At 39.0% G+C, this 22,746-nt stretch overlaps 1 protein-coding gene across 9 annotated transcripts in view; it reads left to right on the top strand.

The window, feature by feature from the left end:
* MITF (melanocyte inducing transcription factor) overlaps nt 1-19,495 on the top strand; it is a 251,667-nt gene extending 232,172 nt beyond the window's left edge. For all 9 annotated transcript variants that reach the window (XM_056108012.1, XM_056108010.1, XM_056108015.1 and 6 more), the window contains 3 exons: nt 6,721-6,796; nt 10,220-10,367; nt 15,936-19,495. In XM_056108012.1, the coding sequence (XP_055963987.1) occupies nt 6,721-6,796; nt 10,220-10,367; nt 15,936-16,337 (626 nt within the window). In that variant the 3' untranslated portion in view covers nt 16,338-19,495. The remainder of the gene's footprint in view (nt 1-6,720; nt 6,797-10,219; nt 10,368-15,935) is intronic.
* Nucleotides 19,496-22,746: the final 3,251 nt, after the last annotated feature.

The following is a 22,746-nucleotide window of genomic DNA, read 5'->3' as shown; positions in this document are numbered from 1 at the left end:
AGGGGCCGTAATACGTGGTAGAACAGTTTTCCTCATTTCTGATCTTACCTGTGCCTTTAAAAACTAAATATTATTTTAATACTATTTTATACATACCTATTTATTCAAGCTCTTTCCTGTGAAGACTTAAATCATTTTATTTCATAAACAAGAGAGATGACAGGGTAATTAATATGCAAAGGATTAAGCTGAAAAGTAGAAGATAGTTCCCGTGTATATGACTTTCTAGTCCTGTAGTTGACTGTCATCTTTTTTTCTAAGTTGTTTTTTAAGTATAAGAGTTCGGTATAACTGCTTGACCTTATAAGGATAATAAAATAAGGCCAGCGTTCTCTTCTTATCCTCAGGTAGCCTCCCCTTACCCCTTTGCCATATGCTATATGAATCTTCTCAGCTTCTTTCTCTCTGTATTTAAGAATACAGACAAGCACCACTCAGAGAAAAGCTTTGTTTTGTGTTTGTTGTCCGTGTTCCAGGGCTGCTTGTTTTGTAACTCAATACCACACTCGGAAGATCTTTTGCCACGATGAATCTAGACATTCACTTTTTTTTTTTTAATTTTTATTAGTGAGACACCATGAGGTACAGTTGTAGACTTACAAATTTTTGTGCTTGGGTTTCAATTATACAATGATCGAATACCCATCCCTCCACCAGTGCCCATTTTTCACCACCACGGGTCCCAGTATCCCTCCCACCCCCCATCCTCCCCATCCCACCCTGCCTCTGTGGCAGCGCATTCCCCTTTGTTCTCTCTCTCCTTTTCAGTGTTGTGGTTTGCAAAAGAGGCATTGAGTGGCAATCATTTACTTTTAAGGAAAACTGCTTCACGTATTTCACAGAGGATTATCTGCTGCTAGGTGTTGAGATTGCTTGGAGTTTTCTCCAGTTTTAAGCATGCTCGTAGCAAAGATGTGCGTGAATGTTTCTCTGTGGACAGCAGTTTCTCTGGGTTAAATCATGAGAAATGAGCTTACTAGGTCCGGGAGGATGAGTCTTCCCTTTAGCCAGTTACTGCTCTTCCTGATTCCCATTTAGGCCTGTGACACTTTTAACCTTTTAGCCAAAAGTTACGTACTTGCTTTTCTGAGTCCTCTAGTTTCTAAGTTATTTTTACCCTAAGATACATTTCTTCTTTTAAAATACTGGGGCTGGAGTGATAGCACAGCAGGCAGGGCGTTTGCCTTGCACACACCAGGTTCGATTCCCAACATCCCATATGGTCCCCTGTGCACCGCCAGGGATAATTCCTGAGTGCAGAGCCAAGAGTGACCCCTGTGCATCGCCGGGTGTGACCCAAAAAGCCAAAAAAATATATAAAATACTTTATAGAGTTTGGATAGTTAGTATAGCAAATAAGGCACTTGCTTTGTATGCAGCTGATCTGAGTTCAGTTTGTGGTACCCCATACTCTGAGCACCCCCACCACAACCAGTAGTGGTCTCTTGAGTGCATAGTTAGGCGTAAGCCTGAGCACTGCTGGTGTGTACCCCCACCAAGACAAAGCAAAATAAATAAGATCAATTATCTAAATAATTTAGTCCTTATCAAAAATTTACTTAACTAAAATGTGGTAAAGTGACACCACTGGGTTGTCAATAAAGTGTAAGTACAGCAAGCTAAAACTCTGGGTGATAAAACGATATTTAAAATCTCCTCTAATTATTGGAAATTAACCATTGCATAGCTCTTATTCCTCTAGGACTTTACCTTGCAAGAGTAAATTCCTGAATGTGCAAAAGAATACTTTTATGGACTCATGCGTGGCTATTTATTGAATGATATAGATGTGAAATGGAAGGTAGATTTCCCATTAGTATAAACTTATATTTTGGTCAGGGCCAGCAAACAGAATAGATGAGCAAGCATTGATGTTTGCGGGGTCAGAGTGATAGTACAGTGATAGATGGTTGCATGCAACCAGCCCTGATTTAATCTTCAGCACTGTGAGTGGTCCCTGAGCACAGAGCCAGGACAAAGCCACAAGCACATCTCAGTATGACCCCCAAACAAAAGAAAACAAAAAAAGGGTATATATATGTGTGTGTGTGTGTGTGTGTGTACGCACACATATATATGTATATATACATCTAGTTACTGTAAAAAGGATACTTCACGCATGCATGTTGACAAAAAATTCATAACATCACGGGTGCACATCACAGTCCTCCCGTTGTTCATCAATTTGCTCGAGCGGGCCCAGTAACGTCTCCATCGTGAGACTTGTTGTTACTGTGTTTGGCATATCGAATACATCACAGGTAGCTTGCCAGGCTCTGCCGCGTGGGCGAGATACTCTCGGTAATTTGCCGGGCTCTCTGAGAGAGGCGGAGGAATCGAACTTGGGTCAGCCATGTTAGCTGCGTGCAAGGCAAACGCCCTACCGCTGTGCTATTGTTCCAGCCCAGATTCATAACAATCATTAAAAAAAGTAGTTGGAATATTTATCATGTGTAGGTCAATTATAGAAGTACTTGTAAGTTATGGTGCATCCATCTGCAGGCTACTCTGTGTTCTGAGGAAGAATGGGATCAGTATTCCTCCTGACTTAAACAGACGTCTGCAGTATATCTGAGAGAAGAATCAGCGGCAGAATTAGATGTGTAGTATTCCATTATGTAAGAATAGCAGACTGTGTGGGCTTTGCTGTGTGTGTTTTCGTGTTTCTATAAATACGCGTATTGGGGAGACCTACGAGTCAGCCATGGCATTTTCCTCAGGCATATTGGTATTTAGAATTGGTGTCTCCTTTTTTCTTTACAAACTTTTTTAGAATTTTTGACAGAGTTTGCAGGTGAATCACATTTGTAACATTAATGATCATGTACATAAGGAGAAAGGCACTAAAGTAAAAGTAGAATGTGGTAACTAAATCTACAGAGAAGGGAAGATGCTGTTTTTGTTTGTTTTGTTTTGGGGCCACACCAGTTGGGCTTAGGTCTTCTTGTGTGGGTGCTCCAGAGATCATATGGGGTGCCTGGGATTGAACTTGGGTCAGCCAGGTGCAAGGCAAGCACCCTACCCACTGTATTATCTCTCCAGCCCCATGTGGTCTTATGTGACAAAGGATAGATGCAGAATGATTTTTTAAAATTTGAATCTACTTCTTATGCTTTGCTTAATATATAGTTAATGGGTTGGAGAGAGAATTCAAGGGCAAGGAGCCTGTGCTGCATGCAGCTGGCCCTGGTGTGATCACCCAGCTCTGCAGTACGGTTCCTGAAAACTGTCAATAGTGAGCAGCCCTGAGCACAGACCCAGGGATAGCCCTTGAGCGCAGCCAGGTGTGACCCAACCTCCACCAAAACTTACATTCTTATGATAGCTGGCTACGTGCCAAAGCACATACGGTGCTTGGAATGCAAGAGTTATGGACAATAATTTGGCTGTGGATGGTCCTGTGAGGAGTCAAGGGCAGACAAGGGGATAAATGTGAGGCTGGTCTCAGGCATTCTGTCAACGTAGGGTAGTGAAGGGAAGGCTCGTAAGTGAATCTGAGTCTCTGCTTAGGGAGCAGAGGACAGAGTTATTAGGGCATATGGTGGAAGAGTGTCCAGGCAGAGCGAAACAGCAAGTTACAAGTTGGGGAATATGTCTTGGTTGGGGGCATAGCAAGAATATACTGCAGGTAAAAGAGAGGAACATAGACAAGTCAAAATAGAAGGTGTGCATGAGATGCGGAGCAGGAAGAAGAACTAGAGGAAGGGAGTCTTCTGGGCCCTCGTAAGACACATCAAGAACTTGTTCTAGGTGAGATAAAAAGGAGGAGTGGGAGGGAAACAGGGGCTAAGGCACATGCCTTGCGGGTGATGGCATTGCATGGCCCCTCCGAATGCTGCCAGGTGCATCTCTGGATGCCCCCTTGCCCCTCCCTGTGCAATGCTTGGGTGTTCTGGGTAATCACTGGCACCGAGGAGAAGCATTATATCCTTGGGCCCTTGCACTGAACTGTCAGCCTGGTTGACTGAGAACAGAAGGGACCAGCCTCCTGACCTCTGCTCAGCAGTGCCCTCCCCATCTCCGACCATGGAAGTAGAGATCTGGGGTTTGAGCTAAGGATTGACATGGTCTGGCTTAGGTTTTAGCAGGATCCCTCTGGCTTTTATATTCTAGAGACCAAATGTGATAGAGAATGGAGGAGCCTAGAGAAGCAGGGATCTGGAGGATTGCTGTCGTCTAGGCAGAAAATGCCGGAAGCTTCCATTGGGTAGTAAGTGAGGTTGGAAGTGACAGATTCTGTATTTACTTTGTAGAGCCATGAGAGGTAGACACAATGAAATGTGGGATGGTGAGAGGTGCAGAATTAATTCTTAGGCTATGGGTCATGTCACTGGGAAAGTGTGAGAGTAAGTGAGGTGGGAGCTGATTTGGGTAGGAAAGATGAGAACAATTGTTTGGACTTCAGGGGCCTAGCTTAGGCCATTTGGAGATAACTTGTAGTCAGTGAGATGAGTGAATCTCGACACAGAGATTTCTAGACTGGAAACAAGAGTAAAAGCATCATTGATCTTACATTGATACTCTTACACTTAATCAGAATCCTGAGGTATAAAAGAGATCACCAGGAAATAAATGTCAGGAGAGTCCCAAGAACTGTGTCCTATACTTAGAAATAATCACAAAGGCTTGATAAACTTTTTATTTATGTATGTATTTATTTTATTTTGTAGCCACACATGACAGTGCTCAAGGTCTACAGACTATATACTCAGGATGACTCTTGGCAGTCTTGGGGGGTCATTGGGGGTGCCGGGGATCCCACCCGGGGTGGCTGCATACAAGGCAAATATCCTACTCACTGTACTACTGCTTCGGCCCCCTTGTTAAAATTTGTAACAATAGTCAAATCTTAGATCATCATTTATCTTATTTAATATACTTAAAGATTGTTTGAATTTTTGTGATTATCATGTGTTTAGAACAAAACAGGAATTTATGTCTTTGGAAGAGATTAATTACAATATGCAAAATCCAAAAATTTCTTTCAGACCCATGAATGTCTTACTATTCCTATTTTATTGAAATCTAATAATAATGCACTTTCTTTATTAAGTGAATTTTATACAATTACTTATCTAAGCGCATAGAATATTTGTGGGTCAGATGTAAATTTATTTTAGTTATAATATATTTGAAATAAATATTAATTTTAGCCTACTTGCTTAGCTCTTACATTGTTTGACTGTTTAGATAATATGGAAGCATTTATTAATGCAGATGCTTTATTATTTCACCATCCCTTATGATGACAATTTAGTTGAATAGACTACTGAATTAGTAAACAGGAATGCTTTTAGGTGATGGAAGCTACTCTAAACTCCTAGGGTTATACTCTCCCATAACATAGTCACTTACCATATCTGCTTATTGACCACTTGATATGTGGCTAGTACAAATTGTGATGGATCATAAATACATATTAAGAGATTTTTAATGCATAGTATAAAGAAAAGCATACTGAATACCAAATTTGTGTTTTATTCTGATTGCATATGGAGATGACAATATTTTGAATATATTTGGTTATTAAAGTATTAAAATTAATGTTACTCTCAAAGTTTTTTTACAAGGCTACTAGAAAACAAAAATTATAGATACAACTTACATTTCATTTCTGTTTGGCCATGTTGAGGCATAGCATGGACTTTTTAATGGCCTATGAGCTTTTTAATGGCCTATGGGCTGGAACGATAGCACAGCGGTAGGGCGTTTGCCTTGCATGCAGCCGACATGGCTGACCAGAGTTCGATTCCTCTGCCCCTCCCGGAGAGCCCGGCAAGCTACCGGGAGTATCTCGCCCGCACGGCAGAGCCTGGCAAGCTCCCCATGATGTATTCGATATGCCAGACACAGTAACAACAAAGTCTCCAATGGAGACGTTACTGGGCCAGCTCGAGCAAATCGACAAACAACGGGAGGGCCTTTACCTTTAGGCTGGAGTGATAGCACAGTGGTAGGGCATTTGCCTTGCGCACAGCCAGCTCGGCCGAGCTGGGTTCGATTCCTCCGCCCCTCTCGAAGAGCCTGGCAAGCTACCGAGAGTATTCAATATGCCAAACACAGTAACAAGAAGTCTCACAATGGAGACGTTACTGGACCCACTTGAGCAAATCGATGAACAACGGGAGGACAGACAGACAGATGAGCTCAAAATCTTTTTTATAATGCTAAGTGATTAAAAATAAAAAGTTTGGCAATGTTTATCACTAACTACATTGCAAAAATATTTATTTAATTAAATAATTATATTTTTAATATTTTCAAAATCCATTCTATTCCCTTATATTAGTCCATACATAATATCTTCAGTATTGCCTTTTAGCTTGCAAAGTTAAAAGAACTTCACCCTCTAGAAAGGTCACTGCTCTCTGCTCTGGAAGACCAAGGTTAAGTTCTAGTTCTTTCCTTTTTATTCCTTACTATCCTTACCAGATTCCTAATAACTCCAAGGTAGTGTTGTCATTTGTAACTGAGGATAGTAACTTCACTTTCAGTATTATTATGTGGACATATGAGAAATTGTGTATCTTGAGGACTTTTAAATGTCAAAGTTCTTTTGAAATAAGTTCATTTTCAAAAGTGCCTTTACCTCAGTACCAAATTGAGGTTTACTTTGTCCAGTCCTGATGAAATTAAATGCGAATGTGTCTTTAATGAGATTTGCTAAATGGGTCCGTGGCACTTCTACTCATAGCCCTTTCCTGTGCTCTTTCCTTGAAGTTGAACGGAGAAGAAGATTTAATATAAATGACCGAATTAAAGAACTAGGTACTTTGATTCCCAAGTCAAATGATCCGTGAGTACAATTGCATGTTAATCTGCATCATATATTTTTTGTGCCTTTAAGTTTTTTCATGTTGAAAAAAAGTGCAGAGTTATAAAAACTAGAGTAAAGAAATCCTCCCTCCCTCCCTCCCCCCCCTCAGGTTCCACTCCTATATACTTTTATACTTTCTATACCTTTCTTTTAGTTTTATCAAACTAAATTTTTGAAAAGAAAAACTGAATTTACAAAAAAAGTGTTGCATACAAGATATTTAGCTTTGTTTGTAAAAAGGTGTCTGTCTTAAATAATGAGACTCCTCAGATATAAATGAAAAGATATTTAATTATTTTAGCAGTTCATGCAATAAAGAGCTATCAATAGCATTAAGGTATGATTTGTTGGCTCTTTTTGTTTAACATTGACAGATTAAGAGTGGATACTGGAGACCTCAGGTTTAATAATATCCAATAGACCGAGGTCAATTATTTTTTGAAAATTTGCATGCCTTTTCTGTTTTACTAATCCAGGAGGTTAAGAGTAGTTTATAAACCTCTTACAAGTACAGATCAGCTCATTTATATTTCAGCTTTCAGATTCTCTCCTGTTCCTTATTTCAGAGATAATAGTTGTAAAGATAATTTTCTTGCCAGCCACGTCAGCAAATAGGACAACAAATACACAATTTTTATCCATTAGAAATTGGCCCATTTGAAGTAAGGGGCTAGCGGATATATACGTTTTAATGACTCCCACCGGCATTCTATGAAATTAGCCTTTGAATATGACCTTTTGGCTACCTAATAAAATGTAAAGATGAAATCAAGCATTATTCATGCAAGGCTTATTAAATTTGCTATTCACATTATTGTCAGGGAATTTGTGGCAAAATAAAATAAAACCATTCCCCATTGTGAGGTGGTTTTGATGAATGTTCAAGCACAATTTCCATCTTCAACGTTTTGCTTTCCCCAGGTTTCAAGGAAAGCCGTTTCAGAACTCAAACTATTCAGATTCTCAGTTCTGCAGCTCAGATTTATTCTACTACTAAGGGGCTGTGACCTTCATTTCCCATAGTCAGTCTTGCATGATAGTTGAAATTGAATTCCCGTTTTCCTGTTCTTTATCAGCTTCCACTTTTTAGCATATTCTTTTAAACTGTAGCATGTGAATCTCTTTAGTAACATATTATGAAATTATGGGGCTGCAGAGAAAGCCTCTATTTGCATATCTTCTTTCTCCATTGTATTAGAATACTTATGTGTTTATAATCTGAACTGATAATTATCTTTAATTGTAGGAATTGTTTTAAGATAAAATAGACCAATTCTATTGGGGGCGGGGGGGGGGGGGGTCCCACACCTGGGTTTTGAAATGGCCTTTGAGGCCGCTCTGAAGACAACATATTGTTGATTAGGGTCTTGGCCCTTGACCTCTTCTCTACCCCACATGAAACCCTTTTACTGGGGGTCTGTATACACTGTGTGAAGAGAAAAGAGCATCCCTCTTATCATACACACACACACACACACACACACACAGACACACACACACACACACACACACACACACACACACACCAAAATGGCATCCCTGATTGATTAATTGGGTCTCACAAGGAAGCACAATCCAAGATAATAGGCTGAAATCAGCACACCTTAAAAATATATAAATAAAATGAAGGAGCTGCTTTTTCATATTTTAGTGCTGGTTTCTCACCTTGCTGTCTGGTTAAGGCATACTTCATTGTACTTCTCCCTGACTGCCAAAGTTTCTGTTACTTTGGTCTCTGCAAGTTGCTCTGTGTTCACTTTGAGTGTCCCAGGACACTTCCCTGGGTTGCCATCTTTGGTGCTTGGACCCCAGGGACCACCCTCAGGGAATTCTCCAGGGGCTGTGACTCTGCCTCTCATGGGAGAGCTTCTGTTTTGTTCGTCAACTAACCCATATGAGGATCAATTACTTGGTGGCTTGTTTTAATGGCCCTTTGTCACACATCCCACCTGACACTTCGATAAGCTTTTAGCAGCTGTAAATTATGAAGTGGTATTTGTTTTCTTCTTTTTCCTTGATTGTGATCATCGATGAACAACAGGAGGACAGTGCTACAGTGATCATCCAAAGTTTTATCTTTGAATGATCCAGATGATTTAAAGCCCTGTAGAAATGTTAAATAATATAATGTCATTTTTAGCTATTTTTCTGGAGTACTCTCAGTATTTTCACTCATTTTTACCTACAGTTTAATGGCAGCCTTAATTTTATCCTTGATGAGTACATTCAGCTACAGTGGTTGACAAAAGTCACTAAGCTTGGTCTACCTGGGTTTGAATTCTAAAACTGTTCCTTAGGGAACACATGACTTAGAGGAGAAGACTCAAAACCTTGTGCTTCATTTTCCTCATCTATTACAGAGAGAAATGGGGTCTGAATATTCCCTCCTAGTTTAGTTGCTCTGAGGACTCAATCACATAATAGGAACAATGGTATTGTGGTTTAAAACAGTGTTTCTAAACTTTTTTCCATGGCTATAGCTTCCTATTTATGAGATTTTGTCTGTTCCCCCCTCCTTGAATATATTGGGGGTTCATATGGCCCCCAGTTTAGAAATAAGATACAGACTCTGAAGCAAGATTATCTAGGCTTCCTGAATTTACCAGTTTCTTGCTGTGTGACCTTGAATGGGTTACTTATCTCCTCTGTGTCTTGGTTTCCTTATTTGCAAAGTGGGGGTAATATCAGTGACTACACATCAAGGTTGTTATAATTAAATAAACCACAAAATACTTTTCAGAGATCCTGGCACCTGGGAAGTGCCATTTAAAGCTAACTGTTCAGTCCTTTCCATGCCGTCTGCTCTATTGAGTTGCATGCTAAATATCATGTACATATGATTTCAATAATTTATATACATGTGACCACTAAACAAGTTTGGTATCACCATTTTATACATGAGGGAATGGACACACAGAGAAGGTTAGGTAATTTTCCTATGAAAATGCACGGTAAAAATTCAGTGATGTCATATTCATTCCATATTTAATCAAATATGGGGTTTGGTAGACTTTTTTTTAAACCCATGGCTTAATTTTGTCTCCCTGGGTGTATTAACTTTAATAGTCCTAGAATAGTGTTTAAAAATACTTTATAATCAACAAACCTATTAAGCCCAGATTCTCCCTTACAGTAACTCTGTGACCGAGGGCAAGTCAGCTAATCTGTTTCAACACTTCAACAACATCCCTCCCTTTCAAAGTGCTTGTCTGGGTGAAGAAAGATAAGTGTAAGAAGTGGGTGGGCAGAGCTCAACACATGGCAGCATTCATTCAGCTAATGATAGCTATTATCAACTTATAATTGTTACCATATCCTTAGAAATTGAATGCTCTGAATATTCTGAATTTTCATTGAGCCTCAAATCCTATAAAAGTCCATTTCCTTCCATTTTCTTTACAGAGACATGCGCTGGAACAAGGGAACCATTTTAAAAGCATCTGTTGACTATATCAGAAAGCTGCAGCGAGAACAGCAACGTGCAAAAGAACTTGAAAACCGGCAGAAGAAGTTGGAGCATGCCAACCGGCATTTGTTGCTCAGAATCCAGGTATACAACACTCATTGTACAGCGTTGACTCCACATTATTGACTGTCCAGTGGGAGAAGAAAGGTGATAGTGAGCCTGGAGGGAGTTGCTGCGATCCATGACCCTACTGAGACATACTCATTATTCACTTTTTCTGAATTTGCCCACTCTGGCTACAAATATATTTGCAATTGTCAAATCAGTGTTTTATGGCCTCGTTGTTGTCATTTGCAGTCAGGTGCAGAACACTCAACAGGCTAGAATTGTCCATAGACTGGTCTCCAGCTAGGACTGGATCAGGCAAAGCTCTTCATTCTCCTTTCTGCACATTCTAGTAAGCAAGTGCCCTTTTGTCAGCTATTCGGTATCAGTTTTGTTTTTCATATCTTTGTATGTTTTTATTGGTGACTTCTCCAGATGACCTTTAAGCCTAGAGCTGAAGGACTCTTAAGTTGTATTTCTAAGCAACATTGAGGGCTGCAGGGTCCCTTATGCAGTCGAGCTTGTCCAGGCATGAGAGAGTGCTGTGGCATGAGTCAGCTACACATCATATCAGGTATCCTTCAACAGAAGCACACAGAAATAAGGCTGCATGTGGATTAGCTGGTGAAAGATCACCAGAAACATGTAGGAACCGAGTCCTATATTTCCTTTAGGAAGAGTGGTTCTGTTTTCACTAACTCAGGATTCACAGTGATTTGTCGGTCACAATATTCTTGGTCCATTTGTGCAGCAATAAAACAAGTAGCAGAGGCTGGTTTAGACAACAAGAACTTGTTTTCCACACTTCTGGAAGCTGGGGAGTATCAGACTAAGACACTGGCAGATTTGTGTGTGATAAGAACTTTTTCATTCACAGACAGATTTCCTTTTGCTGTGTACTTATGTGCTGAGGATGCAAGGAAAATCTCTGGGCACATTTTGGGATGCATGGGTGGAAGGGTGTTTGAGCCACAACCAGCCTGCTCAGGAGTTACTCCTGGCTCTGCCCTCAGGAATCATTCCTGTGAGCTCAAGGATCATATGGGACTCCTGAAATGGAACCCAGGTCACCCACATGCTAGGCAATCGCCTTACCTGCTGTATTCTTTCTGGTTCCTCTGTGGTTACTTTTTAATAAGGACTCTAATTCCATCCATGAGTGCTTGACTCTCAGGATCTAACCTCCTAAAGCCCATCTCCAAAGAACATGACTTTGGTGTCATGGAAGAATAACGTGACTTTGGTGTCAGTGTATGAATCTGGGGGAAAGAGCCCCAATATTCAGTGCATAGCAATAACTACCCTGTCTAATGGGAATTCACTGTAATTGTTGAATACGAAGGTGCCGTAGAATTTGAGGGCAGGTGTGGTGCTGAGCATTACCAAAACTCACATAGGGAACCTTTTCCTGGTGCTCCCCCCAGGATCTCATCACCAACATGTAAAATCTAGAAACCATTACAAATAGAGAAATCATGTCTTTATGTATCTTTCATGGGGAGAAATGTACTTTTACTATGAGGAATTCATCCTCCATTCCATTTAGTGAGGGTACATACGAGCATAAACATGAGATAGGAGTTCTCTTTTTAGCATCAGCTCCTGGTACTTCTCTTAGGCACTTTGCCTTCGTACCAAGTTTGCAAGGACATGACTTCCTCCTCAGCTCTTTGGAGAAAGTTTGTGAGAAGAATTTTCATTTACTTACTGACTCTGGAGGCAGCCCACCAATAAATGCAAGTGACAATACACATTCTTCTTGAGTATATAGACCCACTTTTACCAAATGGTGCTCTTTTCGAACAGAATAATACTGTAGTAATCTTGGTCTCTGGTCTTTCTAATGACCCAACTTGGTTTTCTTTTTTCCCTTGCTGCATCTCTGATTTCACCACAGGGTCTTTGGTTGTGGGGCCAGGAGGTGAGGGCATTTTCTTGAGTGCCTGTCAGCATTTCCATAGTGAAACAGAGGCAATATAGCACTGTAGCACTGTCCTGTTGTTCAGTGACTTGCTCGAGCAGGCACCAGTAACATCTTCATTGTGAGACTTGTTGTTACTGTTTTTGGCATATCGGATACGCCATGGGGAGCTAGGCTCTGCCACGTGGGTGAGATACTCTTGGTAGCTTGCCGGGCTCTCCAAGAGGAACAGAGGAATCGAACCTGGGTCGGCTGAGTGCAAGGCAAATGCCCTACCTGCTGTGCATTTTCAAATGAATATATCATTTGAAAATCCTTTCCTTCTTCCCTCCTCCATCCTTTTTTAGGCCTGTGTTTCATATCCTGTATCTTTATTAGCAGTCTCTGTGTCATTTGTCTCGAGCTCCATAGACCCACATATATTTATGAGTCCTGGAACTGATGTGTTTTTGCCTCTGACAAATATTAAAATATAGAAATGGCTGTTATATAACCATTTAGAAGAGAATCTAGGTTTTGCTTTATTTTAAGGGCCAAACATATCTGTTTGTGTAGAATATGAAAATTGTGAAGTCTGTGAATTGGAAATTCCATGATGATGATGTCTTGGTTTTCTTCCAGTGACAGAGGGAGACAGCCTTTAGAACTTTTTTCGGTTTTGTCTTTGCACCACACCTGCTGATGCTCCAGGGTTACTCCTGCCTCTGGCCTCAAGAATTATTTCTGGCTGAGCTTGGGGAACCGTATGGGATGCCAGGATCATATCCAGGTTGGCAGCGTGCAAAGCAAGCACTCTACCTGCTGTACTATTGCTCCAGCCCAGCAGCCTTTAGAACTTTTGAATATCATGAAAAAGATTATTAATTAGGAAAACGGCAATACAGTGAGCCCGTGTTCTCTAGATGAGATTCATCACATTGATGATGAAGCTAAGCAATGTTTTCATCAGCAGGTAAACATTGTAAGTGCAATAGCAAAGAATTAAAGTAAGGTATTTTCCTCTCTTAATCCAACTTAATTTTCAGTTGTTTTTGAAGACAGATTTGTGTCTGCTGTTCTTATTAGCAGGTAGGAGTAGATTTATAAGGGAGAGCGTTCTCCGTTTGGGCCCGTGGGCTTCCTTTCATTTTCACTCTGAAGTGATGCATGCAGAAATTTTCACAGAAGAAAGAGCATGAAACCTTAATATCATTGGAACTGCCATTTTATTAAATAGCTTAGGGCTCTAAACGATGCCTGGAGAGACTGGTGTTCCTGGAGGTGTGGAAAGCAACACGCTCGGGCCTGGGCGACATCTCCCGCTTTCATCTCTTACTTGAATTGCATCCAGAGAAAGACCTTCTAAGGTAGCCTTCGCCAGAGATGAATTTGGTGTTTCAGGAGCATATGTTTCGAGGCTGGTGGGCAAAGGTTGAGAGGTACAGCCTGCTGGAGAGTGTTTTTTTTTCCTCTCAGGAGAGATAAGGCAACTTGCCCCAACTTTGTATTCTGCTCTCTCCCATTTGTTAGAGCTCAAGTATAAGAAGCATTTGTCCTTGTTAGAAGCAGAATTGGGGCATCAGTTGATTTTCATGTAGGAGGATCCTGGGATACTCGGGACACAGAAACACAAGAGGAGCTGGTTTGAAGGGGCATTTTGAAGTTGGGTACTGAGAGTCTCTGACATGCAAGAAGGGGATTAGGAAGCTAATAAATATCTCAGATGCAGGTAGCATAAACAACAGAAATGAATTTTCTTGCAATTATGGCAGCTAGAAATCCAAGACCAAGGTTGGGAAGGGTTGGGCATTTTCCCAGGTCCTTTCTACAGAAGTAGTCAGTGGTTGCTTCCCCACTGTTTTCCTCACAGAGGAAAGAAACCTGTTGTTTCTGTGTCTGAAGCTTCTCTTATTTTGGATATCCTATTGGGTCTACCCTAATGCAGCCCCACTGGATATTGCGTTAGGGTCTACCCTAATCTATTTAATTGAATAACCTCTTTAAAGACACTATCTCCAAGTACAGTCACATTCGGAAGTACTAAGGTTAGGATGCTAATATGTGTATTGGAGGAACACACACATACACACACTCACTCTACTGTCTTTAATGGGGCGGATATAAAAAAAGTGTAGGAAAAGATTATTCTTCTTAGAGATAGAAGGTTACTTGTGGGTGGAGAGAAAACAAGACTGCTTTCTTTTGCCATTGTTCGACAGGTTAAGCATTGCTTCTCAAATTTAAGGTACCTGAGAGAACCTTCAGAACCTTGCCGTTACTAACCAGACTTTCTTAGGTCACAGTGCTTTGTGTCTTAGTAAAAAAAATTTTTTACCATATCTCTACACCAAAATCGAAAACAAAACAAAAAAATTGAAACAACAAAAACCCATACTATTTCAATTAGCTCCTGACTACTTAGTCTCCATATAAATTGCATGACAAATGTATTTCTGTTTTACATTAAATAACACATTACTTTTAAATGAGATGTGTCGTGCTGCACAAGTTCCCAAGCCTTTGAATCATCAGCCACTGCCACCCACATCTCCCATCTCCCAGTGATCTTCAGGCAGTTCTTTTTTTTCTCCTCTCTCTTTTTAGATCACAGCAAACACTAAAAAAATGCAGCGTTGCAATGTTATGATGTGATAGAAAAGAATTATGGCAGAATCTAATGCTGATGTAGTGGAATGTTTGCGTTTGACTGTTCCTGCAGGAGTACACCATTTCCATGGCAATTTTGGGTAGGGTACATGTGTCATGGATCAAACCCAGGGCCTCATAGCTCCAGCATGGAGCTACATTCCTGGCTCCTTGACACTTAAAAATGACCCCAGAGCTTCATGATTCTGTTGCAACATTCTGCACTATCTCAGCCTAGTCCAGAGACCATGAAACTATGTTATTATTTACTGAATAGTTTGCCTTCATGTGTTTAACTCATGCTCCCTGTGAACAGTAAGAGAACATCTTTATATTTAATGCATGAAAGTCTAACACCTAATGCCCTATCCCAGGCTTCTCACACTATGCTGAATTACAGTTATTTATTTATTTATGTTGCTCCCCAGCAGTGATCAGGTCCTCAGGGGTCACTCCCCCTGACACAGCCCAACAGTATCTGGCCTAACAATGTTCAGACTCCACCAGAGGTACACCTCACAGTACTGCAGTGACCATGTGACAGCAGGGGTTGAAAATAGGACCTCAGGCATGCACTCCAAAACCTTTGAATTATTTCTCCAGCCTCTGAATTAAGTCTTTTATAAGTAAATATTTATTTAAAAAATAGCAAAAAAATATACTTTTAATCATATGCTTCTTAAAAGTAACCACATATAGTTGCTATTGTTACCTATTTTATGTGCCTAAAAGAAATGTAGAACAGAACTTGAGAGAAGTTTTAGGCTCATAGCAAACTGAGTAGAAAGCTTTCAGATTTTGCATACGCTTCCGGTCCCCTCCCACTCTTCACAGTTCCCCTTTATCAGTCCCCATCACTGGAAGGAGGCAGTTGTGAAAATTGAAGAGTTTACTGTGATATGCCATAATCACCCAGAGACCTCACCCTTATCAGGGCTCACTCATGGTATAATACTCATCTGCATCTGGGCAACCGTCACTGCATCAAATGCAGAATAGATTCACTGCCCCAGCTTCTCTGGGCTCCAGATTCAAGTGTCTGGTTTGTACTTTCATTTTAGGAACTTGAAATGCAGGCTCGAGCACATGGACTTTCCCTCATTCCCTCCACTGGTCTCTGCTCTCCGGATCTGGTGAATCGACTCATCAAGCAAGAACCAGCCTTGGAGAACTGCAACCAAGACCTTCTTCAGCACCACGCAGACCTAACTTGTACCACCACACTAGATCTCACCGACGGCACCATCTCCTTCCACAACAACCTGGGAACGGGGACCGAGAACAGCCAAGTCTATAGTGTCCCCCCCAAAATGGGATCCAAACTGGAAGACATCCTCATGGATGATACCCTTTCCCCCGTCGGAGTAACGGATCCCCTTCTGTCGTCCGTGTCTCCAGGAGCCTCCAAAACCAGCAGCCGCAGGAGCAGTATGAGCATGGAAGATGCAGAGCACGCCTGTTAGCCAGCTGCCCTGCGCTACCCTCACAGACTGCTTCCTTTCTTGATTAGTAGATTTAATAATTTACCTGAAGGGTTTTTTTTTCCATGATAATTTTCCTTTAATATGAATTTTTTTCATGCTTTATCAATAGCCCAAGATATATTTTATTTTTAGAATTTTGTGAAACAAGACTTGTATATTCTATTTTACAACTACAAATGCCTCCAAAGTATTGTACAATGAGTGTACAGTATCTGTGAACTGAATTCACCCTGGACTTTAGCTTTCTGAGCAAGAGGATTTTTTTGCATCAGAGCAATTTCTGTCCATTTTTATTCAGGGGAAACTTGGTTTGAGATTTTTATGCCTGTGACTTCCTTGAAAATTAAATGTAAAATTTAATTGAAAGAATGTAAGGTGGCAGAGAGAGAGAGAGAGAGAGAGAGAGAGAGAGAGAGAGAGAGGAAAGAGAGAGAGAGGGAGAAGAAAAGAAATTCTTGCAATTTTATTCCTTCCTGTTTTATAAATGTATTCACTCGTTGGTACTGCCTTAAAGATACAGTACCTAGCATCATTTAGTCTTTGTACTACAAACTATTTAAAGAAATACTATATTCAGTCAAAGAAAAAATATACTACAACCATTTCTTTGAGGATAGTATGATTAGAGAACATAACTTATCCCTTACTTAGGTACAATGGAAATGGAAAGGAGACAGACCAAGGCTCAGAAATGTGGGATCTACCCTGGCTTTTTTTACTATGTGCTCTGTTACAGTTTTCCTTTTCAATGCGATACAGTTTTTCAGAAGATATATTTTATTTAGAAATGGAAATTAATGTCTCAAAGTAAAGTATTGAAGAGTAATGAAAGTTTGACATTTTTATTTTTTTTCTCTTTTGATAAGAAAACTAAACTGGGCACATTTCTAATTGGCTTTAGTTTTTTTATTTTTAAATCATTTCATTGTTCATTTGATTTGTACAGATTCCTTATTATCATCATTCTTTTCAATATGTTTGTATTAATTTGTAAGCAAATGCATCGTAAAATGACAAGTTTTCAATATTTTTACAATTCACTGGTAGTTTTCTGCATCCTTTATACACACATGAAAGAAAACTTTTATGCAAGGTTTATGTTTGAAGAGAGCTTTGCGAATATTTTGTATATTACAATCTCACTCAGAACTGTTTTCCACACATTTAAGGTGTAGTATTAATAGGTTAAAACCAGCTTTTTAGAGATAAACTTACCTATTTATTTTTAGTGATATAAAAATAGCAATATTCTTGGAGACTGATACCTGTAGTGCTAATACACCCAGTATGGTCCTAAAAATTGGGCTTTATTTCAGCAAACTTGCTGAGTGTTTTTTAAAAGAGAGGAATACTGTATTGGCAAATTACTGTTACTTGATAACAATGTTTAACAAGCAGCAATGTTGTAAAGTTAGTTTCAGTGCATTATCTACTTGTGTAGTCCTATGCAATAACAGTAGTGTTACATGTATCCTATCAGTCCTAGATGTTTTATACAGATGACATATGGTGTTAAGAGGCAGGCTGCTGAATGGAATTTCTCAGTAGCAGCCTACAGTTGAATAGCTAGTGGCATAATGCATATCCATTCAGAATGAAGTGCCTTAAATATAGCAGTAGTCTTTTTTGGACTAGCACTGACTGAACCGTAATATAGGAGAAGGTTTCAAGATGGTATCTATAGTTAAAAAGAACGTATAGCATGGTGCCTATGTAGACAATATAAGAGCTTCCAATTTTCCCTCAGATATTTTTAATATTAAATATATTTTAGTGACAGTGCCAACTTCTTTCATCAGAGAACCTTATTCCAGAGGGTTTTTTAAAAAAAAAATAAAAAAGATAGAAAATGAATTTAAATATCAAATGTGAATTGGTGATGGGTGTTGGAGGGTTCAGATAGAAGGAGTGATTGTAAGATGTGCTTGAATGGATGGCTTATACAAAATCGTTCCATTGGAGATTGGACAGTGAGAATCCTTGAAACCATTGATGATGCTATCGTTTTTATAGCTTTATTACTTAAGGGGGTAGGGAAAATTTGTTCCCATTCTTTCAACTCCCTTAATTGTATAGCCCTTTTCCTAGAATAGTGATGCAAATATGCATGAACAGCTAATTGTACCATAGTATTCATTGATACAATCATAGCATTGTCTATTTTTCTCTTCATATTTATATGGGGGGAAGGGGTGTTGAGTGCAAATGTCGAAGATTGCGCTGGTATGATGCGAGTTTTCCTTAGCTGATTTTGATTGGGTCTTAAAATAAAGCAAGGTTTACTCATCCAGTGACCTAGAGACTATGGCCCTGGTTGAGTAACTTAATAGAAAGCATTGTTGAAAGAAATGGCATCTTGTACCACTGCCCTGGCCCGCAACTCCTGAGCTCACCATTATCTGTGTTCATTCCCTTTCTTAAGAGACAATTTCTGGGAGTGACAGATGAATCGGCCAGGAGAATGCTGAAACCTGTGGAGTGGTTTTATTTATTTCTTTTTTGCCAAACAGAGTGTGGATTCATCTTAGGACCTTGTTCAGCCAAGAGGCAGTGATTTGGGCTTGTCATTTAGAACAGTAAGAGAATGATCCATACCACTCCCCAGCCCCTGGGTGCAGAATTTTGACTCGGGGTTGGGCCTTTATTTGGAGTGACCAAAATGCCAAACTTGTCCACCTGCCTTTAGATAAGGCAATGGAAATACCAAACCTTCTGACTTTGCCAAAAAAAAAAATACAACCAACCTGGTCATACATAGGATAACAAAGTTTCTTCTGGTTGTTTTTAAATACTAAAGCAATAAGAACAAATTAAGTACATCGGAAATTAAAAAGACATGAAATAAAGCACAAAGGAATGTACTTACTAATATTTTTAAATGCACTGGGGGAAAGTTGATGTTAATAACAGTATATATATATATATAAAATCCCTACTTCTTGAAAAAAATGACAAATTACTGTCTCTTGCGGACGCTTGGTACTGTAATGTTAATAATAGTCATTTGCTGTTGGATGCAGCAATAATTTCTGTATGGTCCATAGCACTGTATATTATGGATCAATATTAATGTATCCAATGAAATAATTGAACTGTTGTTCTTGATAGCCTCATTAAAACATTTGGTTTTTCACATAGTGGTGGCCAGTTGTGTTTAGTTAATGCCAATTTTGAGTATTGTTTGCCTTATCAAAAATAGTAGCACATATTTTCCTCTGATTTAATGAATAACAAATTGTATGAAGAAATTTTAAGTGCCAATTAAGTACTTTTTTTTGTTTTAAATGCCACTCTAAGATGTTACTTTTGGTTTAAACCATTTTTATTAATTTATAAGTTACACTTGAGTTAGCTATTGCTATACACCTTTTTTTTCACCTCCAAATTTTAGGAGATTTTAAACTTCCAAACATCAAAAATTCATTTTAGATACAGGAGTTTCATTTTTAATTGTTTTCAGAGAGAGCTTTACAAAAAGAAATTGTTAGAGACACCTTTGCATATTTAAGGAAAAAATTGAATTTTTAAAATACAAATGTACAATAATGAAAGCTTACTATACCTCAGTTGCCAACTCCTGACTATTGCGTTGTGTTTTTTTTTTAAATACTATACTTAAGAATCATTTGATAAATGTTGGATTTGACTTGGAAAGTGTCAGACAAAACATGTCTTTATTCCCTAGCTAGACCTTAAACTTATGCCCTCTTAACAAAATATTCTGGTTTAACCTCTAGAGAAATGAACAAGAAAGATCCTACAATGCTTTTGATCTGGTTGTCAGCTTTTTCTGGTTTGATATTTTTCTTAAATTGTAATATACAGTAATTGAGCCATTTCTTTTCCAGAGTGATTTGAATGATTTATATTTCCCATAGAAATGTGATTGTATGCTGTCTTTCTGTATAAAATAATTTTGGGGGCAAAACTGACAACAGGTAAGTTGAAAATTCGGGCTCTTCATCTCAGGAATTCTGCAGTAAGAGTTTAACCCAAGTTTCTAACCTGTTGTTTGCCTAGTAGCCGTCATCTCACAATTTCTAAGAATCCTTCATCTCTCATCTCTAGTTATTTCCACCCTTTACCACTCCTGCAATCAACCCCACGTAATTATGTGTTACAGCATTGCTTCCTGAATACCAGAATACCAGATACTTGTTTGCCTAAACCTTGTGTGACTTCATTTGACACACACACACACACACACACACACACACACACAGATTCATATTTCTTACTGTTTTTATTAAGTGTATTCAGTTTTTCTAAGTTTATGAGATGAAATCATTTGAGCTCTGCTAAACTTCCTGAATTTGAATCTCAGTAGCCCATTTAGCCCACTGTGTGGATTTCAGTAGGTTACATAGCCTTTCTGTGCTTACAATTTCTTTTGCTCATTGGAGGTAACAAAACTAGTTACCACATAGTCATCTTGTGAGGGCCATTCAAATATACTTGAATTTTTGTTGGTAGCACCTAACAATATTCTATTAATGGTAGCTATCATTATATTGTCAGCATACTCACCTTTGTTATTAAAGTAGAAAATTTTCTCCTGACCACTAAAATCATCTTGTATCAGCACTGAGAATGCTGATTATAGCATACAGTGGCTAACATTTGTGTGATTTGAAAAGGTGACAGAAATCCATGTCTACCAATTTGAGAATAGGACTTTTCTGTCTCTAGGACCAAGGATGAATAGAGAATATTAATAAATTCAATTAATCACATTTGAAAAATACCTTCAACGTAAATGTCCTAAAATTTAAATTGTATAAACTTTTACATCCTGTATGCCTCTGCTGCAGGAATGTTACCCTTTATTTTATTTTCAGAAAATATGCTTGCTAAAGCTAAAACACTATTATTATATTCCTAAACAATTGCACCTTTTAATCTTTTATGATATACACTGATGTGATATATCTAGAGTAGTGTCTCAACCCTATCCTATATCTCTTTACTTCCTGTATCAATATTTAAATGTTTTTCAGGTTTTTATTTTTAATTATACTTACATTTGATGACTTCTTTGGAACACCATCTGAGGAGCTAATCTTCATGATCCAGCCAACATAACTGAACCTTTAAACCACCCTGTTTTTATTTTTTGTGTTCGTATGCCAAGATTTATGCATAGCCAAGTAGCATGATGAGTCTCATTTAAGAAGAATGTTGTAAAGTTAAATTTTCATTATATTTAGAGAGAGATAGTGATGATCTTATAATTCTTAACTGCCATCTCTGGGGCTCAGTAGCAGTACCTTCATGTCCTTACCCATACTAATAAAAATTACTAATATGCACATGTGCAGAATAGAAATGTAGATGCTTCCAGTCACTTCTAGTTTTCGCCAAGAGGCATGTAACACAAGGAAGGGAGGGTTGAGGGAGTGAGAAAGGAGGAAGGAAGGAAAGAAGGAAGGAAGGAAGGGAGGGAGGGAGGGAGGGAAGGAGGCAGGGAGGGAGGACAGACATTTACTGTATTTAAAAAGCCTAGGCCCTTGTTTATACATGCAATTTAGAAATAGCTTCTCTTGTTTGTGTTCAGTATTTATAGGTCTTTTGAGTCTATTACCAATACCAGATACACTGGAAAGTAATATGACTATACCCACATCCAAATCTCAGCAACATGTCTAAATGGTAAAGGCAGTTTGCTTTTGAAAAATTTGCATTTTAAATTTCTAATTATGGAGTCAGTTGAAGTTATATCCAAATGGGTGCAATTGTCACTCAAAGTTCCTTACATATTATTCAGACAGCAAAATCTGTGTAGATAGAAACCACTAAACTAGTGTTTCCCAAACTTTGTTTTATGGAGCTGGTTTCACAAGCTGTTCCATAACTTACTTTGGGGAATTGGGGTTTTAGAGGTAGGGGTAGGAAGTGAAATGCTGTAGTTAAATGTAAAAAAGTAACTTTGGAAATGCTGTGATGGAGAAAGTTATAAAGGTATCTCTACTGCAAAACTTCCCACTTTGTAAATATGCAAATATGCATTGAGAGGTTTCAGAACTGAGAATAAATAGTAAGATGTTCCCAGTCTAATTTGACCACTGATGGGTAGAAGTGGGGATAAGGGGTGCAAAGAGAAACTGAGAGAAACTGTGTGTGTGTGTGTGTATGTGTGTGTGTATAAATAGAAACTGTGTGTAGATAAACTGTCTCTCTGTGTGTGTGTGTGTGTGTGTGTGTGTGTGTGTGTGTGTGTGTGTGTGTGAGAGAGAGAGAGAGGGAGAAAGAGAGGGAGGGAAAGAGAGCTGCCAGTTAATTGTTCCAAAAAACATAGTTTTGGAAATTTGGAGATGTTACAGAAAGAGTTAATAATTTCATTTTTTTCTTAAGGTAAGTGTGCTTAAATTTATTATTCTATAGATAGAAA

The sequence above is a fragment of the Sorex fumeus genome, unplaced genomic scaffold, assembly GCF_029834395.1.
Source record: "Sorex fumeus unplaced genomic scaffold, SorFum_2.1 ptg000191l, whole genome shotgun sequence".
Taxonomy (NCBI): Eukaryota; Metazoa; Chordata; class Mammalia; order Eulipotyphla; family Soricidae; genus Sorex; species Sorex fumeus.
The sequence above is the reverse complement of the archived record's forward strand: the minus strand, read 5'-3'. Positions and strand labels throughout refer to the sequence as shown.